Genomic DNA, 18,855 nt, shown 5'->3' with positions numbered 1-18,855 from the left:
GGGTTCCTTGGGTAGTGAGGGATATTTTAAAGATTTAGACCAAAATTGTACATTTGTGAGCGATTTGTAAAAGTTAGGCCAATGCTTTGATTATGGCTTAATTGCCAAATAAGGAAAGAGGTGTACTGTCAGAAGAAAAATTGGATATCATTATATTGTTTATACTAAATGGGTTTAAAATCCTTATTTTTCCAGAAATATCGGAAGACGTGTAAAAGACAGACAAACCATCTTCGTGCGTGCACGCGAGGCTCGCAGCACTGGGCTGCCCCATGCCAGCACGCGTGTAAGCAGCCACGCAGATGGTGTAGTTTGTGAACTTGTCGAGTCCCCGAAGCTCAGCACGTAGGTCGGTGGTAGTGAGGTTGTGCCTCATTCCCGGCTCTGTGCACACCGATTACGCGTTTAAGATGGTCTTTGTGTGGCATTACAAGTACATAGCACACTCAGGGGCAAAACCGCCTTAACATGGAACATTCTGCTCTCCATCCCATCAATAATCCCCCCCCCCCCCCACCCCCATAAACCCCAAATGATTCCTTTCATTTCCCTCCATCTCCTTCAAATATTTTCTTTTTCTTTTTACATTCTTGTTCTCTTCACTGTTTCAATTAAACTTTTAGTTTTACTGTTACATAAGTGATATGGAAAGCAGCCCAATTTGGCATGGCTGATACATAGGACAAGTGAAACACCATGTGAAGAGATGTTGCACTATGGAATTGTATTGTTGGGTACCTCAACACAATGATCTAAGGAAGAAAACAACCGAGGTACAAAAACGATTATCCACAAAGCTATGGGACCTATGAAACAGCCAGAAAAGCAGAAAGACAAAGGTGTTGTACCCCCGTCTGGAAGCATAGGGAAGTAGAGGATATGATAACCAAGGAGTAATCCGTTATGAGCATCACGTGGCGGAGGACTCCAAGAGGTCACTATAGCCGTAGAAGAGATAGCAGCTACCCGGACATCCAGTGGAGGTTTACTGGGCACTGTGGGGGTAAAAGCAAAACAGAAAACAGGAATGTGTGGTGTTTCACCTTCATAGTAAGTATAGTCAGGTTCACGATGTTTTTTCGTTCAAAATCATGGTAGATTAGCAAACCTATACATTTTTGGAAACGTTATTACATGGAAAATCTGAAAATCAATGTTTACATTTGCCAATTCCGACCAATTCGATTCGACCAATTCGACAAATCGACCAATTCCATTCGACCAATTCGACCATTCGACCAATCGCTTCGATCGACCATTCGACCATTCGACCAATTCGATCGATTCGATTCGATTCGATTCATCGAATTCGATTCGATCGACCATTCGACCAATTCGATTTGCCAATCAATTTGACCGACCTTTGCTTGTGTGGAACGGACTGTGAAAACGATGCGGACTATATTGTCGGATACGACACACAGGACAGTGATGACGAACTCTAAATGGCATATTCTGTAATCGTGTATGTTTGATGCCATTGACTGCCTGTGTATATTTTGTCATTGACTGCCTGTGTAGATGTGAAGTTATACTGACCGCATGTGTATATATGATTTTGCTGACTGCCTGTGTATGTTTGGTGATATGAATTATTGTGACACATTTTGATGTTATTAACTGCCTGTACAAAATGATAACATGTATTTGATTATGCAACTTATCGCGAATATAAACAGTATTTTGCAATTCAAAACCTTTGATTCGTGTCTTACCATTCCCCATAGCACTAATTTGATACTTTCATTGGATTCCTTGTCCCTGAAAATATAGGTTTAGTATATTTTAAAAAGTTTTTAGGGTAATTAAAGGCAGAAATAGAACAAAATATGTATTTTACAGTGGCCATTCTGAAAATCCAAAATGGCCGCCATACAGGTATCTCTCCAAATGTAAACATTGATTTTTAGTTTCCTTATGCTATAACCTTTCCAAAAATGTATAGGTTTGCTAATCTACCATGATTTTGAACGAAATATAATTTATTGACATAGTGAATACCCTGACTAGTAGTACCAAGCTGGATAAAAATGTGTTGGATGGAGGACAAAATCTGGGACACAATAGTGTGCGGACCATGGTGTGAATGAAGGAGTTGATCACGAGAGTTCCCAGACAGAGAGTACTTCAAAAGACTCAGAAAATAAAAGATGGGAGGATGGTGACGAGGTCGGGGATCAAAAAGGAATGAAATTGGGGGAGGGAGATTGTTGGTGGGGGGAGGGGCAAAGTGGGTGGGGTAACTTAAGTGAGAGGTTGAGAATTAGGATAAGAGAAATTTGTCTTAAACCTACTCACCATCTTCCAAAGTGCTTGCGTAGGTCTCGGGTGATACAGGTCCAATCCCTGCACGGTTAAACGCCTGTACCATGACCGTGTATCGTGTGAAACTGCGCAGTTTGACGAGCTCACAGCTCTCTCGGCCTCCTGCACGATGTAGTCCGGCCTCACGTCGCAGAACGCTGAAGTTTGGCGCACTGTCGGTGCGTCGAAATCCCAACTGGTAACCCTGAATTTTGCCGTTACGGAGATGTGTCAGAGGTGGCTGAAAATGGAACATGAAAGAGAAAGGTACCGAACCATGAATAACAGGTGGGGTGAGTGGTGTACAAATGAGTATAGGTAGAATGTCAGGATAAGGGTAGAAGACGCTACATCATATTGCTGAAGAATTGGAGATATAAAAAGGGAAAATGGTTAAAAGTAAGAACATTACATAATCATATAGTTGTGATTTATAAATTTATAAATTTATAAATTGTGAATTATTTTAACAGATCAAGCCTTCGAGGAGAAGTAACCAAGGTAACAACTGAGACAGCATGGATGGAAGTTCTATACGTTACCTTCCATGAGACTCTGATAATTTGTGAGGAGAGAGGCTTGAGGACAACATCAAGTGGAGGGCCATCAGGTGCTGGAGGAGAATGTTATAAACCATAAGGTGAAGCATTGAAAAAGAGAAACCAATTTAGTCAATATCTGTGAGGAGGAAGACCAGGGAAGACTTTGTTAAAGAGAAGGAAAATGACGATAACAGACCGGAAGACACCTTACCAGCTTCACGAGTGCTGATGTGTAACTCATTGCTAGGCAAGCCAGGCCCGACGCGGTTTCTTGCGAGCAGATGGAATGAGTAAGCCGTGGCAGGGCGTAAGCCAATGATGGTGGCTTTTGAGATGCTTGCAGAGATATCTTTGGTTCTTTGCTTCAACTCCCAGCTCTCTGGAGACACCACAAGACCCTTAGCTCGTCTTGGGTCATTTTATGGCCATGAGATCACAAAGTAGTAAATATCTTCTTGGACCTATCCATACAAGTATGGGTAAGCCAGGAGGAAGGAAAGGAAATTTTAGGTTGGAGGATTGATAAGAAGGTTCAGAGGGTGGGAGAAGGTGGAGGTGAGGAGGAGGTTGAGGTGGGAGGGAAACTAATAAGGAAGGATATCAAGACAGGGGGAGGGGTGATAAGGATTAGGAAAGGCAAGTATGGAGAACGACAGTCAAAGGATGAAGGGTGTGTACACCGAATTTGTGGGGAAGAGAGGTGGTGATGGGAGAGTGAGTCTTTAAGAGGAATTAGGAATGCAAAGATGAGATGGAGTGATTGGTTTAAGATTCTGAAAACTTCCCTGAAACTTCCTGAAATTACTGAAATTTTCTGAAAAATTCAGAATTCAGAAAATTTTCTGAAATTTTCTGAAACTTCCTGAAATTATGAATTAACTTCCCTGAAAATGTCTGCTGCTCTTCTTCTGCTCCAATCGGATCATCTGATCATGTGCTTGTTAAAGTGGACATCTCTCTGACCATTCTCAGGGAGCCTGCTCAGCATCGACGAGTCTGGCATTTCACTCAGGCCAACTGGCACGGTCTTCAAGCAGCCATCAATCATCTGGACTGGTCTCCCATCTCTACCACCTCTGACATCAACTCATCCTGGGAATTCTTCCAAAGTAAATTGCTCTCTCTCATGCACAGATTTATCCCATCTCGTCTTCAGTTGTCATACCCTTCCTCCCGTCCATGGTACATGGAATCTTGTGGTGAGGCTATTGCCCAGAAACAACTTGCTTTCGTCTCGTGGAAAGCAAATCCAACGGAAGGATATCTCATTTCTTTTCACAAAGCCCGAAACAAGTGTGTGTCCACCCTCAGGAGAGCCAGGAAACAATATCTCTCCGTTCTCAAGACCGAACTCTCTTATCTGTCTCCCTCTTCCAAATCCTGGTGGCATCTGGTCAAATCTGTTTCTGGTGTTTGTTCCCCCTCCATACCCTCCCTTACCTCAAACGGCTACACAGCTGACTCCGCACGTGAAAAAGCTGAATGACTCAACTCTGTGTTTGCCTCTAAATCTTGTGTCCCAAACCCATCCCTCTCTGTACCCACCATACCCAGTCGTACTCAGCTGCTCCTGGACTCCGTGTCCTTTCCTCCTGACAAGGTGGAAAAGTTTCTGTCAACCCTCGACTGATTCTGCAACTGGACCTGACGGCATCAGCCCACGGGTCCTAAAATCCTGTTCTTCCGCTCTTTCACTCCCTCTCTCTGTTCTCTTCACCCTCTCTTTTGCTCAAGGTCAACTGCCATCTGCTTGGAAATCAGCCAACATCACCGCTTTGCACAAAAAACGTGCAAAAACAGATCCTAGCAACTACAGACCAATCAGCCTTCTCCCAATTATCAGCAAAGTCATGGAATCCATCATTGCTTCGGAAATGAAATCTTTCCTCTTCTCCAATGGCTTGATCTCTGATCATCAATTTGGTTTCAGACCAGGTCACTCTACTCTGGACATGCTGCTTCTTCTGTCTCAACATTGGATGGAGGTCCTCAATACCAAACAGGAAATTAGAGCTGTCTCCCTCGACATATCACGTGCCTTCGATACGGTCTGGCACCCCGCTCTGCTCACCAAACTCTCCTCCTTTGGTATCCATGGAAATCTCCACGCATGGCTGGCGGACTTCCTCTCTAGTCGTAGTCAACGTGTGGCCCTGAATGGGTTTCTCTCATCTCCTCTTCCTGTTCAGGCTGGAGTTCCCCAAGGCAGTGTTCTGGGCCCTGTGCTTTTTCTGGTCTTCATCAATGATCTCTCTGACTCTCTTGAAAATCCTCTCTATCTCTTTGCTGATGACTCCACTCTCTGCCGCTCCATTCCTCATCCCTCAGATCGGCAGTCTGCAGCCTCCTCACTCTCTGCAGACCTGGACAAAATCACAGACTGGGCAAACAAGTGGAACATGTCTTTCAATCCTGACAAATCTCACACTCTTACGATGTCTCTCCGAAAAGACCGACTGGACAACCCTCCCATCTACTTTCTGAATAATCCTCTCCAAGAAGTTCTGTCACTCAAGCTTTTGGGTCTCACTATCTGCCATGATCTTTCCTGGGAAAACCACATTTCCAAGCTGGCCTCCAAAGCCAGTCACCGACTGGGCATCCTCCGTCGTGCGAAGTCCTTCCTTGGCACACCTGAGCTCCTCACCACATACAAGGCTTTCATCCGCAGCTCAATGGAGTACTGCTCTCCCCTCTGGGCTGGTGCTCCTGCCTCACACCTAGCTCGTCTTCACGCTGTTGAAACCAAACCATTCAGAATCATTGGAATCTCCCGCGATGACGCTATCTCCGAGGGCCTTTCACTTAATCGCCGCAGGCAGGTTGGTGGTCTTTCCGTCTTCTACCGACTCCTCTCCGGCCTTGCTCCCCCAGCTCTCTCTGGGCTCTGTCCCCCAAATATTCCTGCAGGTCGCACAAGATCTGCCTGCAACCCTCTTATGGTTAAACTGCCAAAATCAAGACTCTCTGCTCACCTTCACTCTTCCATTCCTCTTTTCTCCCACCTCTGGGACAAACTCCCTCACTCTCTTCAATCCCACTCCTCCCTCCAGGTCTTTAAAACGGCTGTTCACCACCATCTCTTATCTTCCCCAATCCAAAACCTTGATCTTTTCTACCCCCGCTAATTTCACCCCAAATCCACTTTTTTGAGGTGACTTTTGACTTCTTTCCTGGAAGTCCTTGGTGACCTTGCGTTTTATACCTATCCTGCCCCCCCCCCCCCCTCCAGGCCCTCTCCCTCCAAAAACATCTCCCGATGTCCCTGCTCTCAAATGTTGTGTTTGTGTGCTTCCTCCCCTTCTCTCCCCATCTTGTCGACCGCTCCCCTTTTTATATACTTTGTTTGCTTGTTTGTTTGATTTGTTTGTTTGATAAATGTTAGCTCTTTCACGAGCCTTGACTCTGTATACAAAAAACAAGAAAAAAAAAACAAGAGTGAACTATCTCTTGGGTAGTCCTATACATTGGGTAGTCCTATACAAGTGCACTCATATATCCTGATGTACAACCTCCACCAATAGCTTTTACTTTGTTGAAGAGATGTAAACGACAAAGCAGGATGAAGGAGTTATGGGAAATTTTTCATTATAAAATTTGACACCATTCATATTGTTTTCAGTCATATAATTATTATTTTGGAAATTTATGCCAAAAGTTTCCTTTCCTGTCCCTTCTCCTTAATGTCCATTCCTCTTGGTACCTGATTGGTTCTTGTACTCAACATCGAAGCCTGTGATTGGACTGTTACCATCAAAACCACTGGCCCAGCGCAAGGTGACACTTCGGTCCTCCACATGGAGCACCTCCAATGACGGAGGGTCTGGGGGCTCTGATCGCAAGTGTGGGAGGTTGGTTTGTGGAGGAGTCCAGATGTTACATAGGGAAGTGGAAAAAGAAAACACAACAGGAAAACATGTTAGTTATTTATTCTTCTATACTCATGCTGACACACCAAACTTTATATAAATATTCCAGTTGCAGCATGAGCCACGTGGCCCCTGCTTGCAAGATTCCAGTTGCAGCATGAGCCACGTGGCCCCTGCTTGCAAGATTCCAGTTGCAGCATGAGCCACGTGGCCCCTGCTTGCAAGATTCCAGTTGCAGCATGAGCCACGTGGCCCCTGCTTGCAAGATTCCAGTTGCAGCATGAGCCACGTGGCCCCTGCTTGCAAGATTCCAGTTGCAGCATGAGCCACGTGGCCCATGCTTGCAAGATTCCAGTTGCAGCATGAGCCATGTGGCCCCTGCTTGCAAGATTCCAGTTGCAGCATGAGCCACGTAGCCCCTGCTTGCAAGATTCCAGTTGCAGCATGAGCCACGTGGCCCCTGCTTGCAAGATTCCAGTTGCAGCATGAGCCACGTGGCCCCTGCTTGCAAGATTCCAGTTACAGCATGAGCCACGTGGCCCCTGCTTGCAAGATTCCAGTGCAGCATGAGCCACGTGGCCCCTGCTTGCAAAATCCAGTTGCAGCATGAGCCACGTGGCCCCTGCTTGCAAGATTCCAGTTGCAGCATGAGCCACGTGGCCCCTGCTTGCAAGATTCCAGTTACAGCATGAGCCACGTGGCCCCTGCTTGCAAGATTCCAGTGCAGCATGAGCCACGTGGCCCCTGCTTGCAAAATCCAGTTGCAGCATGAGCCACGTGGCCCCTGCTTGCAAGATTCCAGTTGCAGCATGAGTCACGTGGCCCCTGCTTGCAAGATTCCAGTTACAGCATGAGCCACGTGGCCCCTGCTTGCAAGATTCCAGTGCAGCATGAGCCACGTGGCCCCTGCTTGCAAAATCCAGTTGCAGCATGAGCCACGTGGCCCCTGCTTGCAAGATTGCAGTTGCAGCATGAGCCACGTGGCCCCTGCTTGCAAGATTCCAGTTACAGCATGAGCCACGTGGCCCCTGCTTGCAAGATTCCAGTGCAGCATGAGCCACGTGGCCCCTGCTTGCAAGATTCCAGTTGCAGCATGAGCCACGTGGCCCCTGTTTGCAATATTCCAGTTACAGTATGAGCCACGTGGCCCCTGCTTGCAAGATTCCAGTTGCAGCATGAGCCACGTGGCCCCTGCTTGCAAGATTCCAGTTGCAGCATGAGCCACGTGGCCCCTGCTTGCAAGATTCCAGTTGCAGCATGAGCCACGTGGCCCCTGCTTGCAAGATTCCAGTTGCAGCATGAGCCACGTGGCCCCTGCTTGCAAGATTCCAGTTACAGCATGAGCCACGTGGCCCCTGCTTGCAAGATTCCAGTGCAGCATGAGCCACGTGGCCCCTGCTTGCAAGATTCCAGTTGCAGCATGAGCCACGTGGCCCCTGCTTGCAAGATTCCAGTTGCAGCATGAGCCACGTGGCCCCTGCTTGCAAGATTCCAGTTACAGCATGAGCCACATGGCCCCTGCTTGCAAGCCCACCTGGTATTAATTCAACAGCTGAACGGGATTCGAACTTAGGACCTTAGGATCCCAAGCCCACCACCCTAACCATTAGGTCGAGTGGATCATGTGGGAGGGTCTTCATATTGTTGTCTTTATTCATGGACTCCTTCCTGTGTCCCCATCCCGGTTATTACTTTTTTTAATCTGTTGCGTTTTGAAGAGTTCTCGCTGCGGATTTTGAGCCATGAAGTCGCTCTCCAGCGGAACCAAATTCTCCTTAAAATTGAATGCGCATGCTGAACCCTCCATGCCGACATGTGAATGAATCGTTACCGCTTCGCACTGCGTCTTGGGAGTTCGTCTCCAGCAGTCTCGCTTCGCCCGATGGGGAGGATAGGGAGACCTAATCGGTTACAGTATTAAGGGAGCGCCTCCATTTCCAATTCACTTCCCTGAGCAGAAATGTCGCATTCGGCAAAGTTACACCTTTGTTATCTTCGGGCTTGAAGTAACCAGCCTCGGTGATTTTAAGGTATTTTTATGATGACAATAAAAACCTATGGAATACCTTGTTTATATAATTACTCTTTTTAAGTATGAAGAGAAAAGGCTAAAACAGACATCGGTAGTGGATGGGTATTCCAACTGGTGATTTTAGAATGTGGGACTGTGGGAGCCAAACACAAATGATGATAAGGCCACACAGAAAATAGGGCAAGATGGAGAAGATTGTCATGGGGCCCGCAAGGCTAACCCCCGCCCTAGCAGGGAGAATGGCCTTAAAATGCCTGTTGTTGTTGTTGTTGTTGTTGTTGTTGTTGTTGTTGTTGTTGTTGGAGCCACACACAAGACATCTACCCAAGGCATCTAATTACTGGTGATATCATGTCCTTCATCTCCAAAACTGTAATGTACACTGAAGAGGTTTTATTTAGGAACAACAAGTTTTGTTTCAATATGGCTGAGTCATCTCAAAGTGGAGTTTAAGTATTCCCTCACAACTCACTTTAGGCCATAAATCGTTTGGCCTGGATATGGATAAAAGCAATGGGCTTTGTACCTTGCACTGTGAGCTCCATGATGCCTCGATCTTCACCGTACGAGTTAATAGCATGGCAGGTGAAGAACCCAGAATCTCCTCTGACGGTATGAGAGATCTGTGGATCACAAAGTACAGGGTCACTCGGACTCGGGGTGGCACATTCGGCCGGTGTTTGCACCGGTCATGCGGGCGGAAAATGACGATCAAACTCAGTTTTGTGTGAAGCCTACTCCCAATTGTACAATGTTCATTATAGGCAAGACCACAAAAACAATCAACCCTTTCATTTCAAATCGAACCGTTTAGTGCAAAAGAGCAAAGTTTGAAGTTAAATAGATGACGACCTTTGTGATATTGCCCGTAATCCATGTACAATTGGGACAAAGCTGCTTTTATGATGAAACTTTGGTTGATGGAAAAACATTAACTTCCGTTGGATCTAAAATAACTTCAGAAAGAAGATCCCACAGAGAGAGCCAGTTAACACTATGGATCGAGAGATCTCAAAGAGCTGGTAAACACCATGGATCGAGAGATCTCAGAGAGCTAGTGAACACCATGGATCGAGAGATCTCAGAGAGCTGGTGAACACCATGGATCGAGAGATCTCAAAGAGCTGGTGAACACCATGGATCGAGAGATCTCAAAGAGCTGGTGAACACCATGGATCGAGAAATCTCAAAGAGCTGGTGAACACAATGGATCGAGAGATCTCAGAGAGCCAGTGAACACCATGGATCGAGAGATCTCAGAGAGCTAGTGAACACCATGGATCGAGAGATCTCAGAGAGCTGGTGAACACCATGGATCGAGATATCTCAAAGAGCAGGTGAACACCATGGATCGAGAGATCTCAAAGAGCTGGTGAACACCATGGATCGAGAGATCTCAGAGAGCCAGTTAACACTATGGATCGAGAGATCTCAAAAAGCTAGTGAACACCGTGGATCGAGAGATCTCGGAGAGCTAGTGAACACCATGGATCGAGAGATCTCAAAGAGCCAGTGAGAACACCATGGATCGAGAGATATCAGAGAGCCAGTGAACACCATGGATCGAGAGATATCAGAGAACCAGTGAACACCATGGATCGAGAGATCTCAAAGAGCTAGTGAACACCATGGATCGAGAGATCTCAAAGAGCTAGTGAACACCATGGATCGAGAGATCTCAAAGAGCCAGTGAACACCATGGATCGAGAGATCTCAGAGAGCTAGTGAACACCATGGATCGAGAGATCTCAGAGAGCTGGTGAACACCATGGATCGAGATATCTCAAAGAGCTGGTGAACACCATGGATCGAAAGATCTCAGAGAGCTGGTGAACACCATGGATCGAGAGATCTCAGAGAACCAGTGAACACCATGGATCGAGAGATCTCAGAGAGCCAGTGTCACCATGGATCGAGAGATCTTGGAGAGCCAGTGCCACCATGGATCGAGAGATCTCAAAGAGCTGGTGAACACCATGGATCGAGAGATCTCAGAGAGCCAGTGAACACCATGGATCGAGAGATCTCAGAGAGCTAGTGAACACCATGGATCGAGAGATCTCAAAGAGCTGGTGAACACCATGGATCGAGAGATCTCAGAGAGCTGGTGAACACCATGGATCAAGATATCTCAAAGAGCTGGTGAACACCATGGATCGAAAGATCTCAGAGAGCTGGTGAACGCCATCGATCGAGAGATCTCAGAGAGCCAGTTAACACTATGGATCGAGAGATCTCAAAGAGCTAGTGAACACCATGGATCGAGAGATCTGAGAGCTAGTGAACACCATGGATCGAGAGATCTCAGAGAGCTGGTGAACACCATGGATCGAGATATCTCAAAGAGCTGGTGAACACCATGGATCGAAAGATCTCAGAGAGCTGGTGAACGCCATGGATCGAGATATCTCAGAGAGCGAGTGAACACCATGGATCGAGAGATCTCAGAGAACCAGTGGACACCATGGATCGAGAGATCTCAGAGAGCCAGTGTCACCATGGATCGAGAGATCTTGGAGAGCCAGTGCCACCATGGATCGAGAGATCTCAGAGAGCCAGTGAACACCATGGATCGAGAGATCTCAGAGAGCGAGTGAACACCATGGATCGAGAGATCTCAGAGAGCCAGTGCCACCATGGATCGAGAGATCTCAGAGAGCCAGTTAACACCATGGATCGAGAGATCTCAGAGAGCCAGTGTCACCATGGATCAAGAGATCTCAAAGAGCCAGTGAACACCATGGATCGAGAGATCTCAGAGAGCCAGTGCCACCATGGATCGAGAGATGTCAGAGAGCCAGTTAACACCATGGATCGAGAGATCTCAGAGAGCCAGTGCCACCATGGATCGAGAGATCTCAGAGAGCCAGTTAACACCATGGATCGAGAGATCTCAGAGAGCCAGTGAACACCATGGATCAAGAGATCTCAAAGAGCCAGTGAACACCATGGATCGAGAGATCTCAGAGAGCCAGTGAACACCATGGATCGAGAGATGTGAGAGATCTAGCGAACACCATGGATTGAGAGATCTCAAGGCAGATCAATGAGAGTTATTTGTGAATACGAGCTTTGAGTTTGTAAAGGAAGGTTTCTAGTGTGCGAATTCCATGCCTTGAGGCTGGAGATTATTTCCGAGCCGGTATCTCTCTGACTGACTGTGTAGCGATAGGCCTGCTCCGGTGTGATGACCGCCTCGTCCTTTTCCCAGTGCACGAGAATGGGCCTCTGCCCTCGTGCTGAGCATTGAAGGCTGCTCGGCTGCCCTCTCGTTGCCACCGTCGCATTTGCCTGAGACGTTACCAGTGCAGGGACTGAGGAAGAAAAGGCAGCAAAGAGGAGGATCATGTAAATGTTCTGTGCTCTTCCTAAAACATCTATGTATTAAGTACACACACACACAAAACCATTGTTTCTGCCCTTTATAATATACATCCACCTGCTGTATTGCTTTCTACATACCCAAAAACCCCATGCACTCCCTCAAGTCCACCTGTCATTTCTCCTACACGTCCATTTGAGTCTCCCATCTATTATTTACTTGTCAGAAACATCTGTTTTGCACAACATCCTCCAATCCTTCCTCCAATTTTCTTTCTTTCCTCCTCACCTAAGTTTACCTTTGGTACAAAAGCTGACACTTCATTCATCAACTTTTCCCAAACTATCAGCTTCAATGTCATGATTCTACCACTGCATCTCGACATTTCCAAACCTTTCTGCATAAACTTTCCTGCAACTAGCACACCATATCCTCACCTCTTAACCTCTCCGTCTCATTTCCTGCACACAACATATACCTACCTTTCTCCTTTTTAACATTTCCACCACTTCCTGCCTTCTCACACATTCTCCCCACATTATCTGTTCCAACTCCGAAACTACCTCGACTATGCCAGGGCCCGATGAACAGCATCCGGCTGTTTGCCATTACAATAATTACCATGCTAATCAAGTTCATTTCCCCTGGTTTGTCCACCTTTCTGCTTGACGCAGGCAGGTGGACCTGCCCACCAGGATACTACAGGCTGGACCCCAGCCACTCATTACTGCCATCAGAAAAAAATAAAGATTGAAGCAAGGTTTTATGGTCGGATGCCGTTCTAAACACCAACCACCTCTTTCAGGGTAGAACCTTAACCTTCAGCTGAAAAGACGAACTACAAGACAGTGGTGTGTCACTTTTCTGTCGAGTGTGGTACCGTGAAATGGGGGGAATAGGGACAGCAAGGTGAATAGGGACACAAACTGAAAAAAAAGTTCAGAAACTTTTTACGCTGAAAATTGATAACCATACTGATTTGTTGATATTTGGGTTGAAAGTGTTCTCTTGATTTTTTAAAAAGCAACTTATAGTCCCTATCAACCCCATATATGGGTTAAATAGGAATAAATAGGATTTTTATGGCTGTCCCTAGTCACCCCGTTTTACGGGTGAACAGGGACAGTCACTAATACAAAAATAATAATCAAGAAACAATCCTGAGTTTCCAACGTATTGCTAAATTGATAGCTCAGATGGATGCACATAACATGCACCCATAATATAAACCACGGTGCCAATGAAAAAAAATATGGGATAAAAAGTTTCTCCAAACTGTCCTTTTTTCTTGATTATTATTTTTTTGTATTAGTGACTGTCCCTATTCACCCGTAAAACGGGGTGAATAGGGACAGCCATAAAAATCCTATTTATTCCTATTTAACCCATATATGGGGTTAATAGGGACTATACGTTGCTTTTTTAAAAAACAAGAGAACACTTTCAACCCAAATATCAACAAATCAGTATGGTTATAAATTTTCAGCGAAAAAAGTTTCCGAACTTTTTTTCAGTTTGTGTCCCTATTCACCTTGCTGTCCCTATTCACCCCATTTCATGGTACCCATAGCCTTTTGCAATAAAAGCGCCACCACAAGGCAGTGGTGGATGCAGTCTTACCCTAAATAGGTTAAGTCATCCCAAGCAAGAAACGGTCAGCGAGTACACCTTTGGCACCAGGGCAAGACCAACCCTCCCCACCAAAGGTCATAAGTCTGTTCCTCTCCCCACCAAAGGTCATAAGTCTGTTCCTCTCCCCACCAAAGGTCATAAGTCTGTTCCTCTCCCCACCAAAGGTCATAAGTCTGTTCCTCTCCCCACCAAAGGTCATAAGTCTGTTCCTCTCCCCACCAAAGGTCATAAGTCTGTTCCTCTCCCCACCCCTCTTCCTATTCTCACCCCCACCACGCCAGCAAGTCAGATCCCCCCCCTCCCCACCCCTCTTTAACAGATGTTTTGCAGGTTCCACAGTCAGCCACCGGGCCGGAAGGGACTGTGAAAGGTGGAAAAAGTAAGACATTAAGAAAATGAAGGAGGAAGAATGAAGTCGTTTTAGGAGTGTTGTGTTGTGCAAAATAGGTACTTTTTACAGACAGGTGCAAACTTTTGCTGATATCAGTCACCACTCCATTTGAGGCCTGGCAGAGATAATGTCCAGCATCTTCTTCAATGACATGGCGAATGAGCAAAGATCCATTGGCAAGGGGTTTAAAACGTCCCCTTACACTCGTCACCTCCTCAAATCTTGGGTTTCCATTACCTGTGAAAACAAACAGGTAATAAATAACCTTGATTCGGCCCTACCACCGAGAGTGAGGGGTTGTGGACACAAGATTTAGAAGCAAACACATAATTGAGGCATTCGGCCTTCTCATGAGTGGAGTTAGCTGTGGTGACATTTGAAGAAAGGAAGGGATGGAAGGGGAGCATACTTCAGAGACATTCTTAATGAGGCACCACCAGGTTTTAGAGGAGGGAAACAAGTTTGAAATTTCAATGTTGAGGTTGTACAGATGTTGTTTTCTGGCTCTCCTGAGAGTAAACGAACACTTGTTGCAGGCATTGTGGAATGCACTGAGATTGCATTCGGTCGCGTTATCCTTCCAGAAAGAGGAGGCAATTTGTTTCAGATGGGCTTCCTCACCACAGGATGAGGCAGGTGCTCTAATACTTTCAGTTTATTTTTTTGAAAAACTGCATGAATATTGATTTTCCTTTACAAAACAGTGTGCTCTCTTTTGATAGACTTTAATGTATACATTATTACCTCCTGCAAATGCTTTATCTACCGCTCTGTCCAATGCGGTTACTAGCTTGTCATGTGGAATGTTTGTGTATAATGTGGAAAAATCAAAAGTTGATATTAACATTTAGCCTAACCCTTGTTATTAATGTTGTGGACACTGTCGATTACCAGTTTGGAATTATCAATGATCCATGAAAAGGCGAAATTTTATTCTGATATAAAGAAATCCTGGTAGTTTTTTAAGCATTTATAGATTCGTTTCATCGCCCCTGCATACTACCTGACAAAAGTTTCAAACTACAGTCTCTACTTGCGATGATGAACCTCATCTTACAAGGGATATTGTGCATTTTTGGGATCCAGTAAATGAATGGTATTTTATGTTGTTTATCTGGAACTAACAGTCTTCTTGCTTTTGAGTGATTTATTTGGTGTTGTATCAATTTTATTATCGCTACTTATTTTATAGGTCTTTGAAATTCCCCTCTCTAAACCCAATTCTTCCAAATGTTTGAATGTGGAATGTTTTACATACAAATACAATATTATCATTTGCTTTGGAACAATAACATTGTGTTTGAAGCTGTTTTAAACAATCACCTTCAGATTATTTAAAGTTGAACTTTTCTTTTCAAATCAACAACTCTTCACGCGTCTCCGGATTGTTTAAAATTACCTTCGGATCATCGATTCAAACTTTTCTTTTCATATCAACAACTTTTTTTTTTTTTTGGTTTTTTTTGTACACTGAATCGAGGCTCGTGAAAGAGCTAACATTTACTTCACAAACAAATCAACCAGACAAACAAAATATATAAAAAGAGGGAGCGGAAGACAAGATGGGGAGAGAAGGGGAAGCACACAAACACAACATTTGAGAGCAGGGAGATGTGTGGGAGGGAGAGGGCTTGGGGGGAGGGGGCGTGGGAAGGGGGGGGGCGGGAGAAGTATAATACACAAGGACACCAAGGACTTCCAGGACAGAAGTTGGTATTTCAAAAAAGTGGATTTGGGGTGAAATTAGCGGGGGTAGAAAAGATCAAGGTTTTGGATGGGGGAAGATAAGAGATGATGGTGAACAGCTGTTTTAAAGACCTGGAGGGTGGAGTGGGATTGAAGAGAGTGAGGGAGTTTGTTCCAGAGGCGGGAGAAAAGGGGAATGAAGGAGTGAAGGTGAGCAGAAAGTCTTGATTTTGGCAGTTTAACCATAAGAGGGTTGCAGGCAGATCTTGTGCGACCTGTAGGAATATTTGGGGGACAGAGCCCAGAGAGAGCTGGGGGGGCAAGGCCAGAGAGGAGTCGGTAGAAGACGGAAAGACCACCAACCTGCCTGCGGTGAGTGAGTGAAAGGCCCTTGGAGTTAGCTTCATCGCGGAAGATTCCAATGATTCTGAACGCTTTGGTTTCAACAGCGTGAAGACGAGCTAGGTGTGAGGCAGGAGCACCAGCCGATCTGAGGGATGAGGACTGGAGCGGCAGAGAGTGGAGTCATCAGCAAAGAGATAGAGGATTTTCCAGAAAGTCAGAGGGACCATTGATGAAGACCAGAAAAAGCACAGGGCCCAGAACACTGCCTTGGGGAACTCCAGCCTGAACAGGGAGATGAGAGAAACCCATTCAGGGCCACACGTTGACTACGACGAGAGAGGAAGTCCGCCAGGAAGTCTTCACGCGTCTCCGGATTGTTTAAAATTACCTTCGGATTATTGAATAGAACTTTTATTTTCAAATCAACAGCTCTTCACGCGTCTCCGGATTGTTTAAAATTACTTTCGGATTATTGATTAGAACTTTTCTTTTCAAATCAACAACTCTTCACGCGTCTCCGGATTGTTTAAAATTACTTTCGGATTATTGATTAGAACTTTTCTTTTCAAATCAACAACACTTCACACGTCTCCGGATTGTTTAAAATTATTTTCGGATTATTGATTCAAACTTTCTTTTAAAATCAACAGCTCTTCATGCGTCTCTGGATTGTTTAAAATTACTTTCGGATTATTCATTCAAGCTTTTCTTTTCAAATCAACAACTCTTCAAGCGTTTCTGGATTGTTTAAAATTACCTTCGGATTATTGATTCAAACTTTTCTTTTCAAATCAACAACTCTTCACGCGTCTCCGGATTGTTTAAAATTACCATCGGTTTATTGATTCGACCTTTTCTTTTCAAATCAACAACTCTTCACGCGTCTCCGGATTGTTTAAAATTACCATCGGTTTATTGATTCGACCTTTTCTTTTCAAATCAACAACTCTTCACGCGTCTCCGGAATGTTTAAAATTACCTTCGGATTATTGATTCGACCTTTTCTTTTCAAATCAATAACTCTTCATGCGTCTCCGGATTGTTTAAAATTACCATCGGTTTATTGATTCGAACTTTTCTTTTCAAATCAACAGCTCTTCACGTGTCTCTGGATTGTTTAAAATTACCTTCAGATTATTGATTCGACCTTTTCTTTTCAAATCAACAACTCTTCACGTGTCTCCGGATTGTTTAAAATTACCTTCGGATTATTGATTCGACCTTTTCTTTTCAAATCAACAACTCTTCACGTGTCCCCGGATTGTTTAAAATTACCATCGGATTATTGATTCGAACTTTTCTTTTCAAATCAACAATTCTTCACGGGTCTCCGGATTGTTTAAAATTACCATCGGATTATTGATTCGACCTTTTCTTTTCAAATCAACAACTCTTCATGTGTCTCCGGATTGTTTAAAATTACCTTCGGATTATTGATTCGACCTTTTCTTTTCAAATCAACAACTCTTCACGTGTCTCCGGATTGTTTAAAATTACCATCGGATTATTGATTCGAACTTTTCTTTTCAAATCAACAACTCTTCACGGGTCTCCGGATTGTTTAAAATTACCATCGGATTATTGATTCGACCTTTTCTTTTCGAATCAACAACTCATCATGTGTCTCCGGATTGTTTAAAATTACCATCGGTTTATTGATTCGACCTTTTCTTTTCAAATCAACAGCTCTTCACGTGTCTCTGGATTGTTTAAAATTACCATCGGATTATTGATTCGAACTTTTCTTTTTAAATCAACAACTCATCACGCGTCTCCGGATTGTTTAAAATTACCTGACTCAAACCATTAACAGATTCAAACATTTACCGGATTCGAACCATTAACCGATTGAAACGTTTACCAGATTCGAACCATTAACCGATTGAAACGTTTACCGGATTCGAACCTTTAACCGATTCAAACGTTTACCGGATTCGAACCATTTACAGATTCAAACGTTTACCGGATTCGAACCATTTCCAGATTCAAACGTTTACCGGATTCGAACCATTTCCAGATTCAAACGTTTACCGGATTCGAACCATTAACCGATTCAAACGTTTACCGGATTCGAACCATCAACAGATTCAAACGTTTACCGGATTCGATTTTATTTTACCCGATGGAGTCCATTACTGGATTTGAACCATTGCCCGATTCGCTTCTTACATTATGTTTCTCAGGCCTTTACAGGATTCGAACCATTATCGGATTACCATAGTCCATAATTTACCCTATTTACGCATTCGCATCTGCCTTTTGTACAAAGAAATTCACAACACCCCCAATTTTTGTAATGGTACAACCCTAACTTTGAATCGGGTAAAGGGTAAAGGGTAAAGGGTAAAGGGTAAAGGGTAAAGGGTGCCAACTTCACGGACATCTGTGCGAGGAGATAGAAATAGTAATTAGAAAAGAGGTGAATTCGGATGGGAAGGAGTTTGTAAACATCAACATGACACATTGACACGAAGCACGGAGTTTAAACTGTAAAACGTGGTCCTGAAAGTTGCTTTTCATGATCTCATAAGTTTATTGTATTATAATTTACTAGCTGAATGCACCCGGCGTTTTCCGGGTTCTTTTTGAATGAATTTAATCTTCTGTACATGGGTCTGACGCGAGCCCAGTATCAGTTCGTGCTCAACGATTCCTTGTTCTTTCTTCTGTCGGGAAACCTCGAGAGAGAATTTTGAAAGCATGTGTTGCAATCGGTCAGATATTCCTATTAA

General features: G+C 44.6%; 1 protein-coding gene across 1 annotated transcript in view; it reads right to left on the bottom strand.

Moving 5' to 3' along the window:
* LOC137439289 (cell adhesion molecule DSCAM) overlaps positions 1-18,855 on the bottom strand; it is a 214,620-nt gene that overhangs the window by 68,454 nt on the left and 127,311 nt on the right. Inside the window, exons 12-20 of the mRNA XM_078768014.1 lie at positions 14,153-14,329; positions 11,862-12,061; positions 9,274-9,370; positions 6,550-6,678; positions 3,058-3,225; positions 2,847-2,917; positions 2,299-2,545; positions 849-995; positions 229-384 (exon numbers count right to left, since the gene is read on the bottom strand). Of these exons, the coding sequence (XP_078624140.1) occupies positions 229-384; positions 849-995; positions 2,299-2,545; positions 2,847-2,917; positions 3,058-3,225; positions 6,550-6,678; positions 9,274-9,370; positions 11,862-12,061; positions 14,153-14,329 (1,392 nt within the window). The remainder of the gene's footprint in view (positions 1-228; positions 385-848; positions 996-2,298; positions 2,546-2,846; positions 2,918-3,057; positions 3,226-6,549; positions 6,679-9,273; positions 9,371-11,861; positions 12,062-14,152; positions 14,330-18,855) is intronic.

Source organism: Myxine glutinosa, chromosome 14 (genome assembly GCF_964187855.1).
Source record: "Myxine glutinosa chromosome 14, kmMyxGlut1.1, whole genome shotgun sequence".
NCBI classification, from domain to species: Eukaryota; Metazoa; Chordata; class Myxini; order Myxiniformes; family Myxinidae; genus Myxine; species Myxine glutinosa.
The sequence above is the reverse complement of the archived record's forward strand: the minus strand, read 5'-3'. Positions and strand labels throughout refer to the sequence as shown.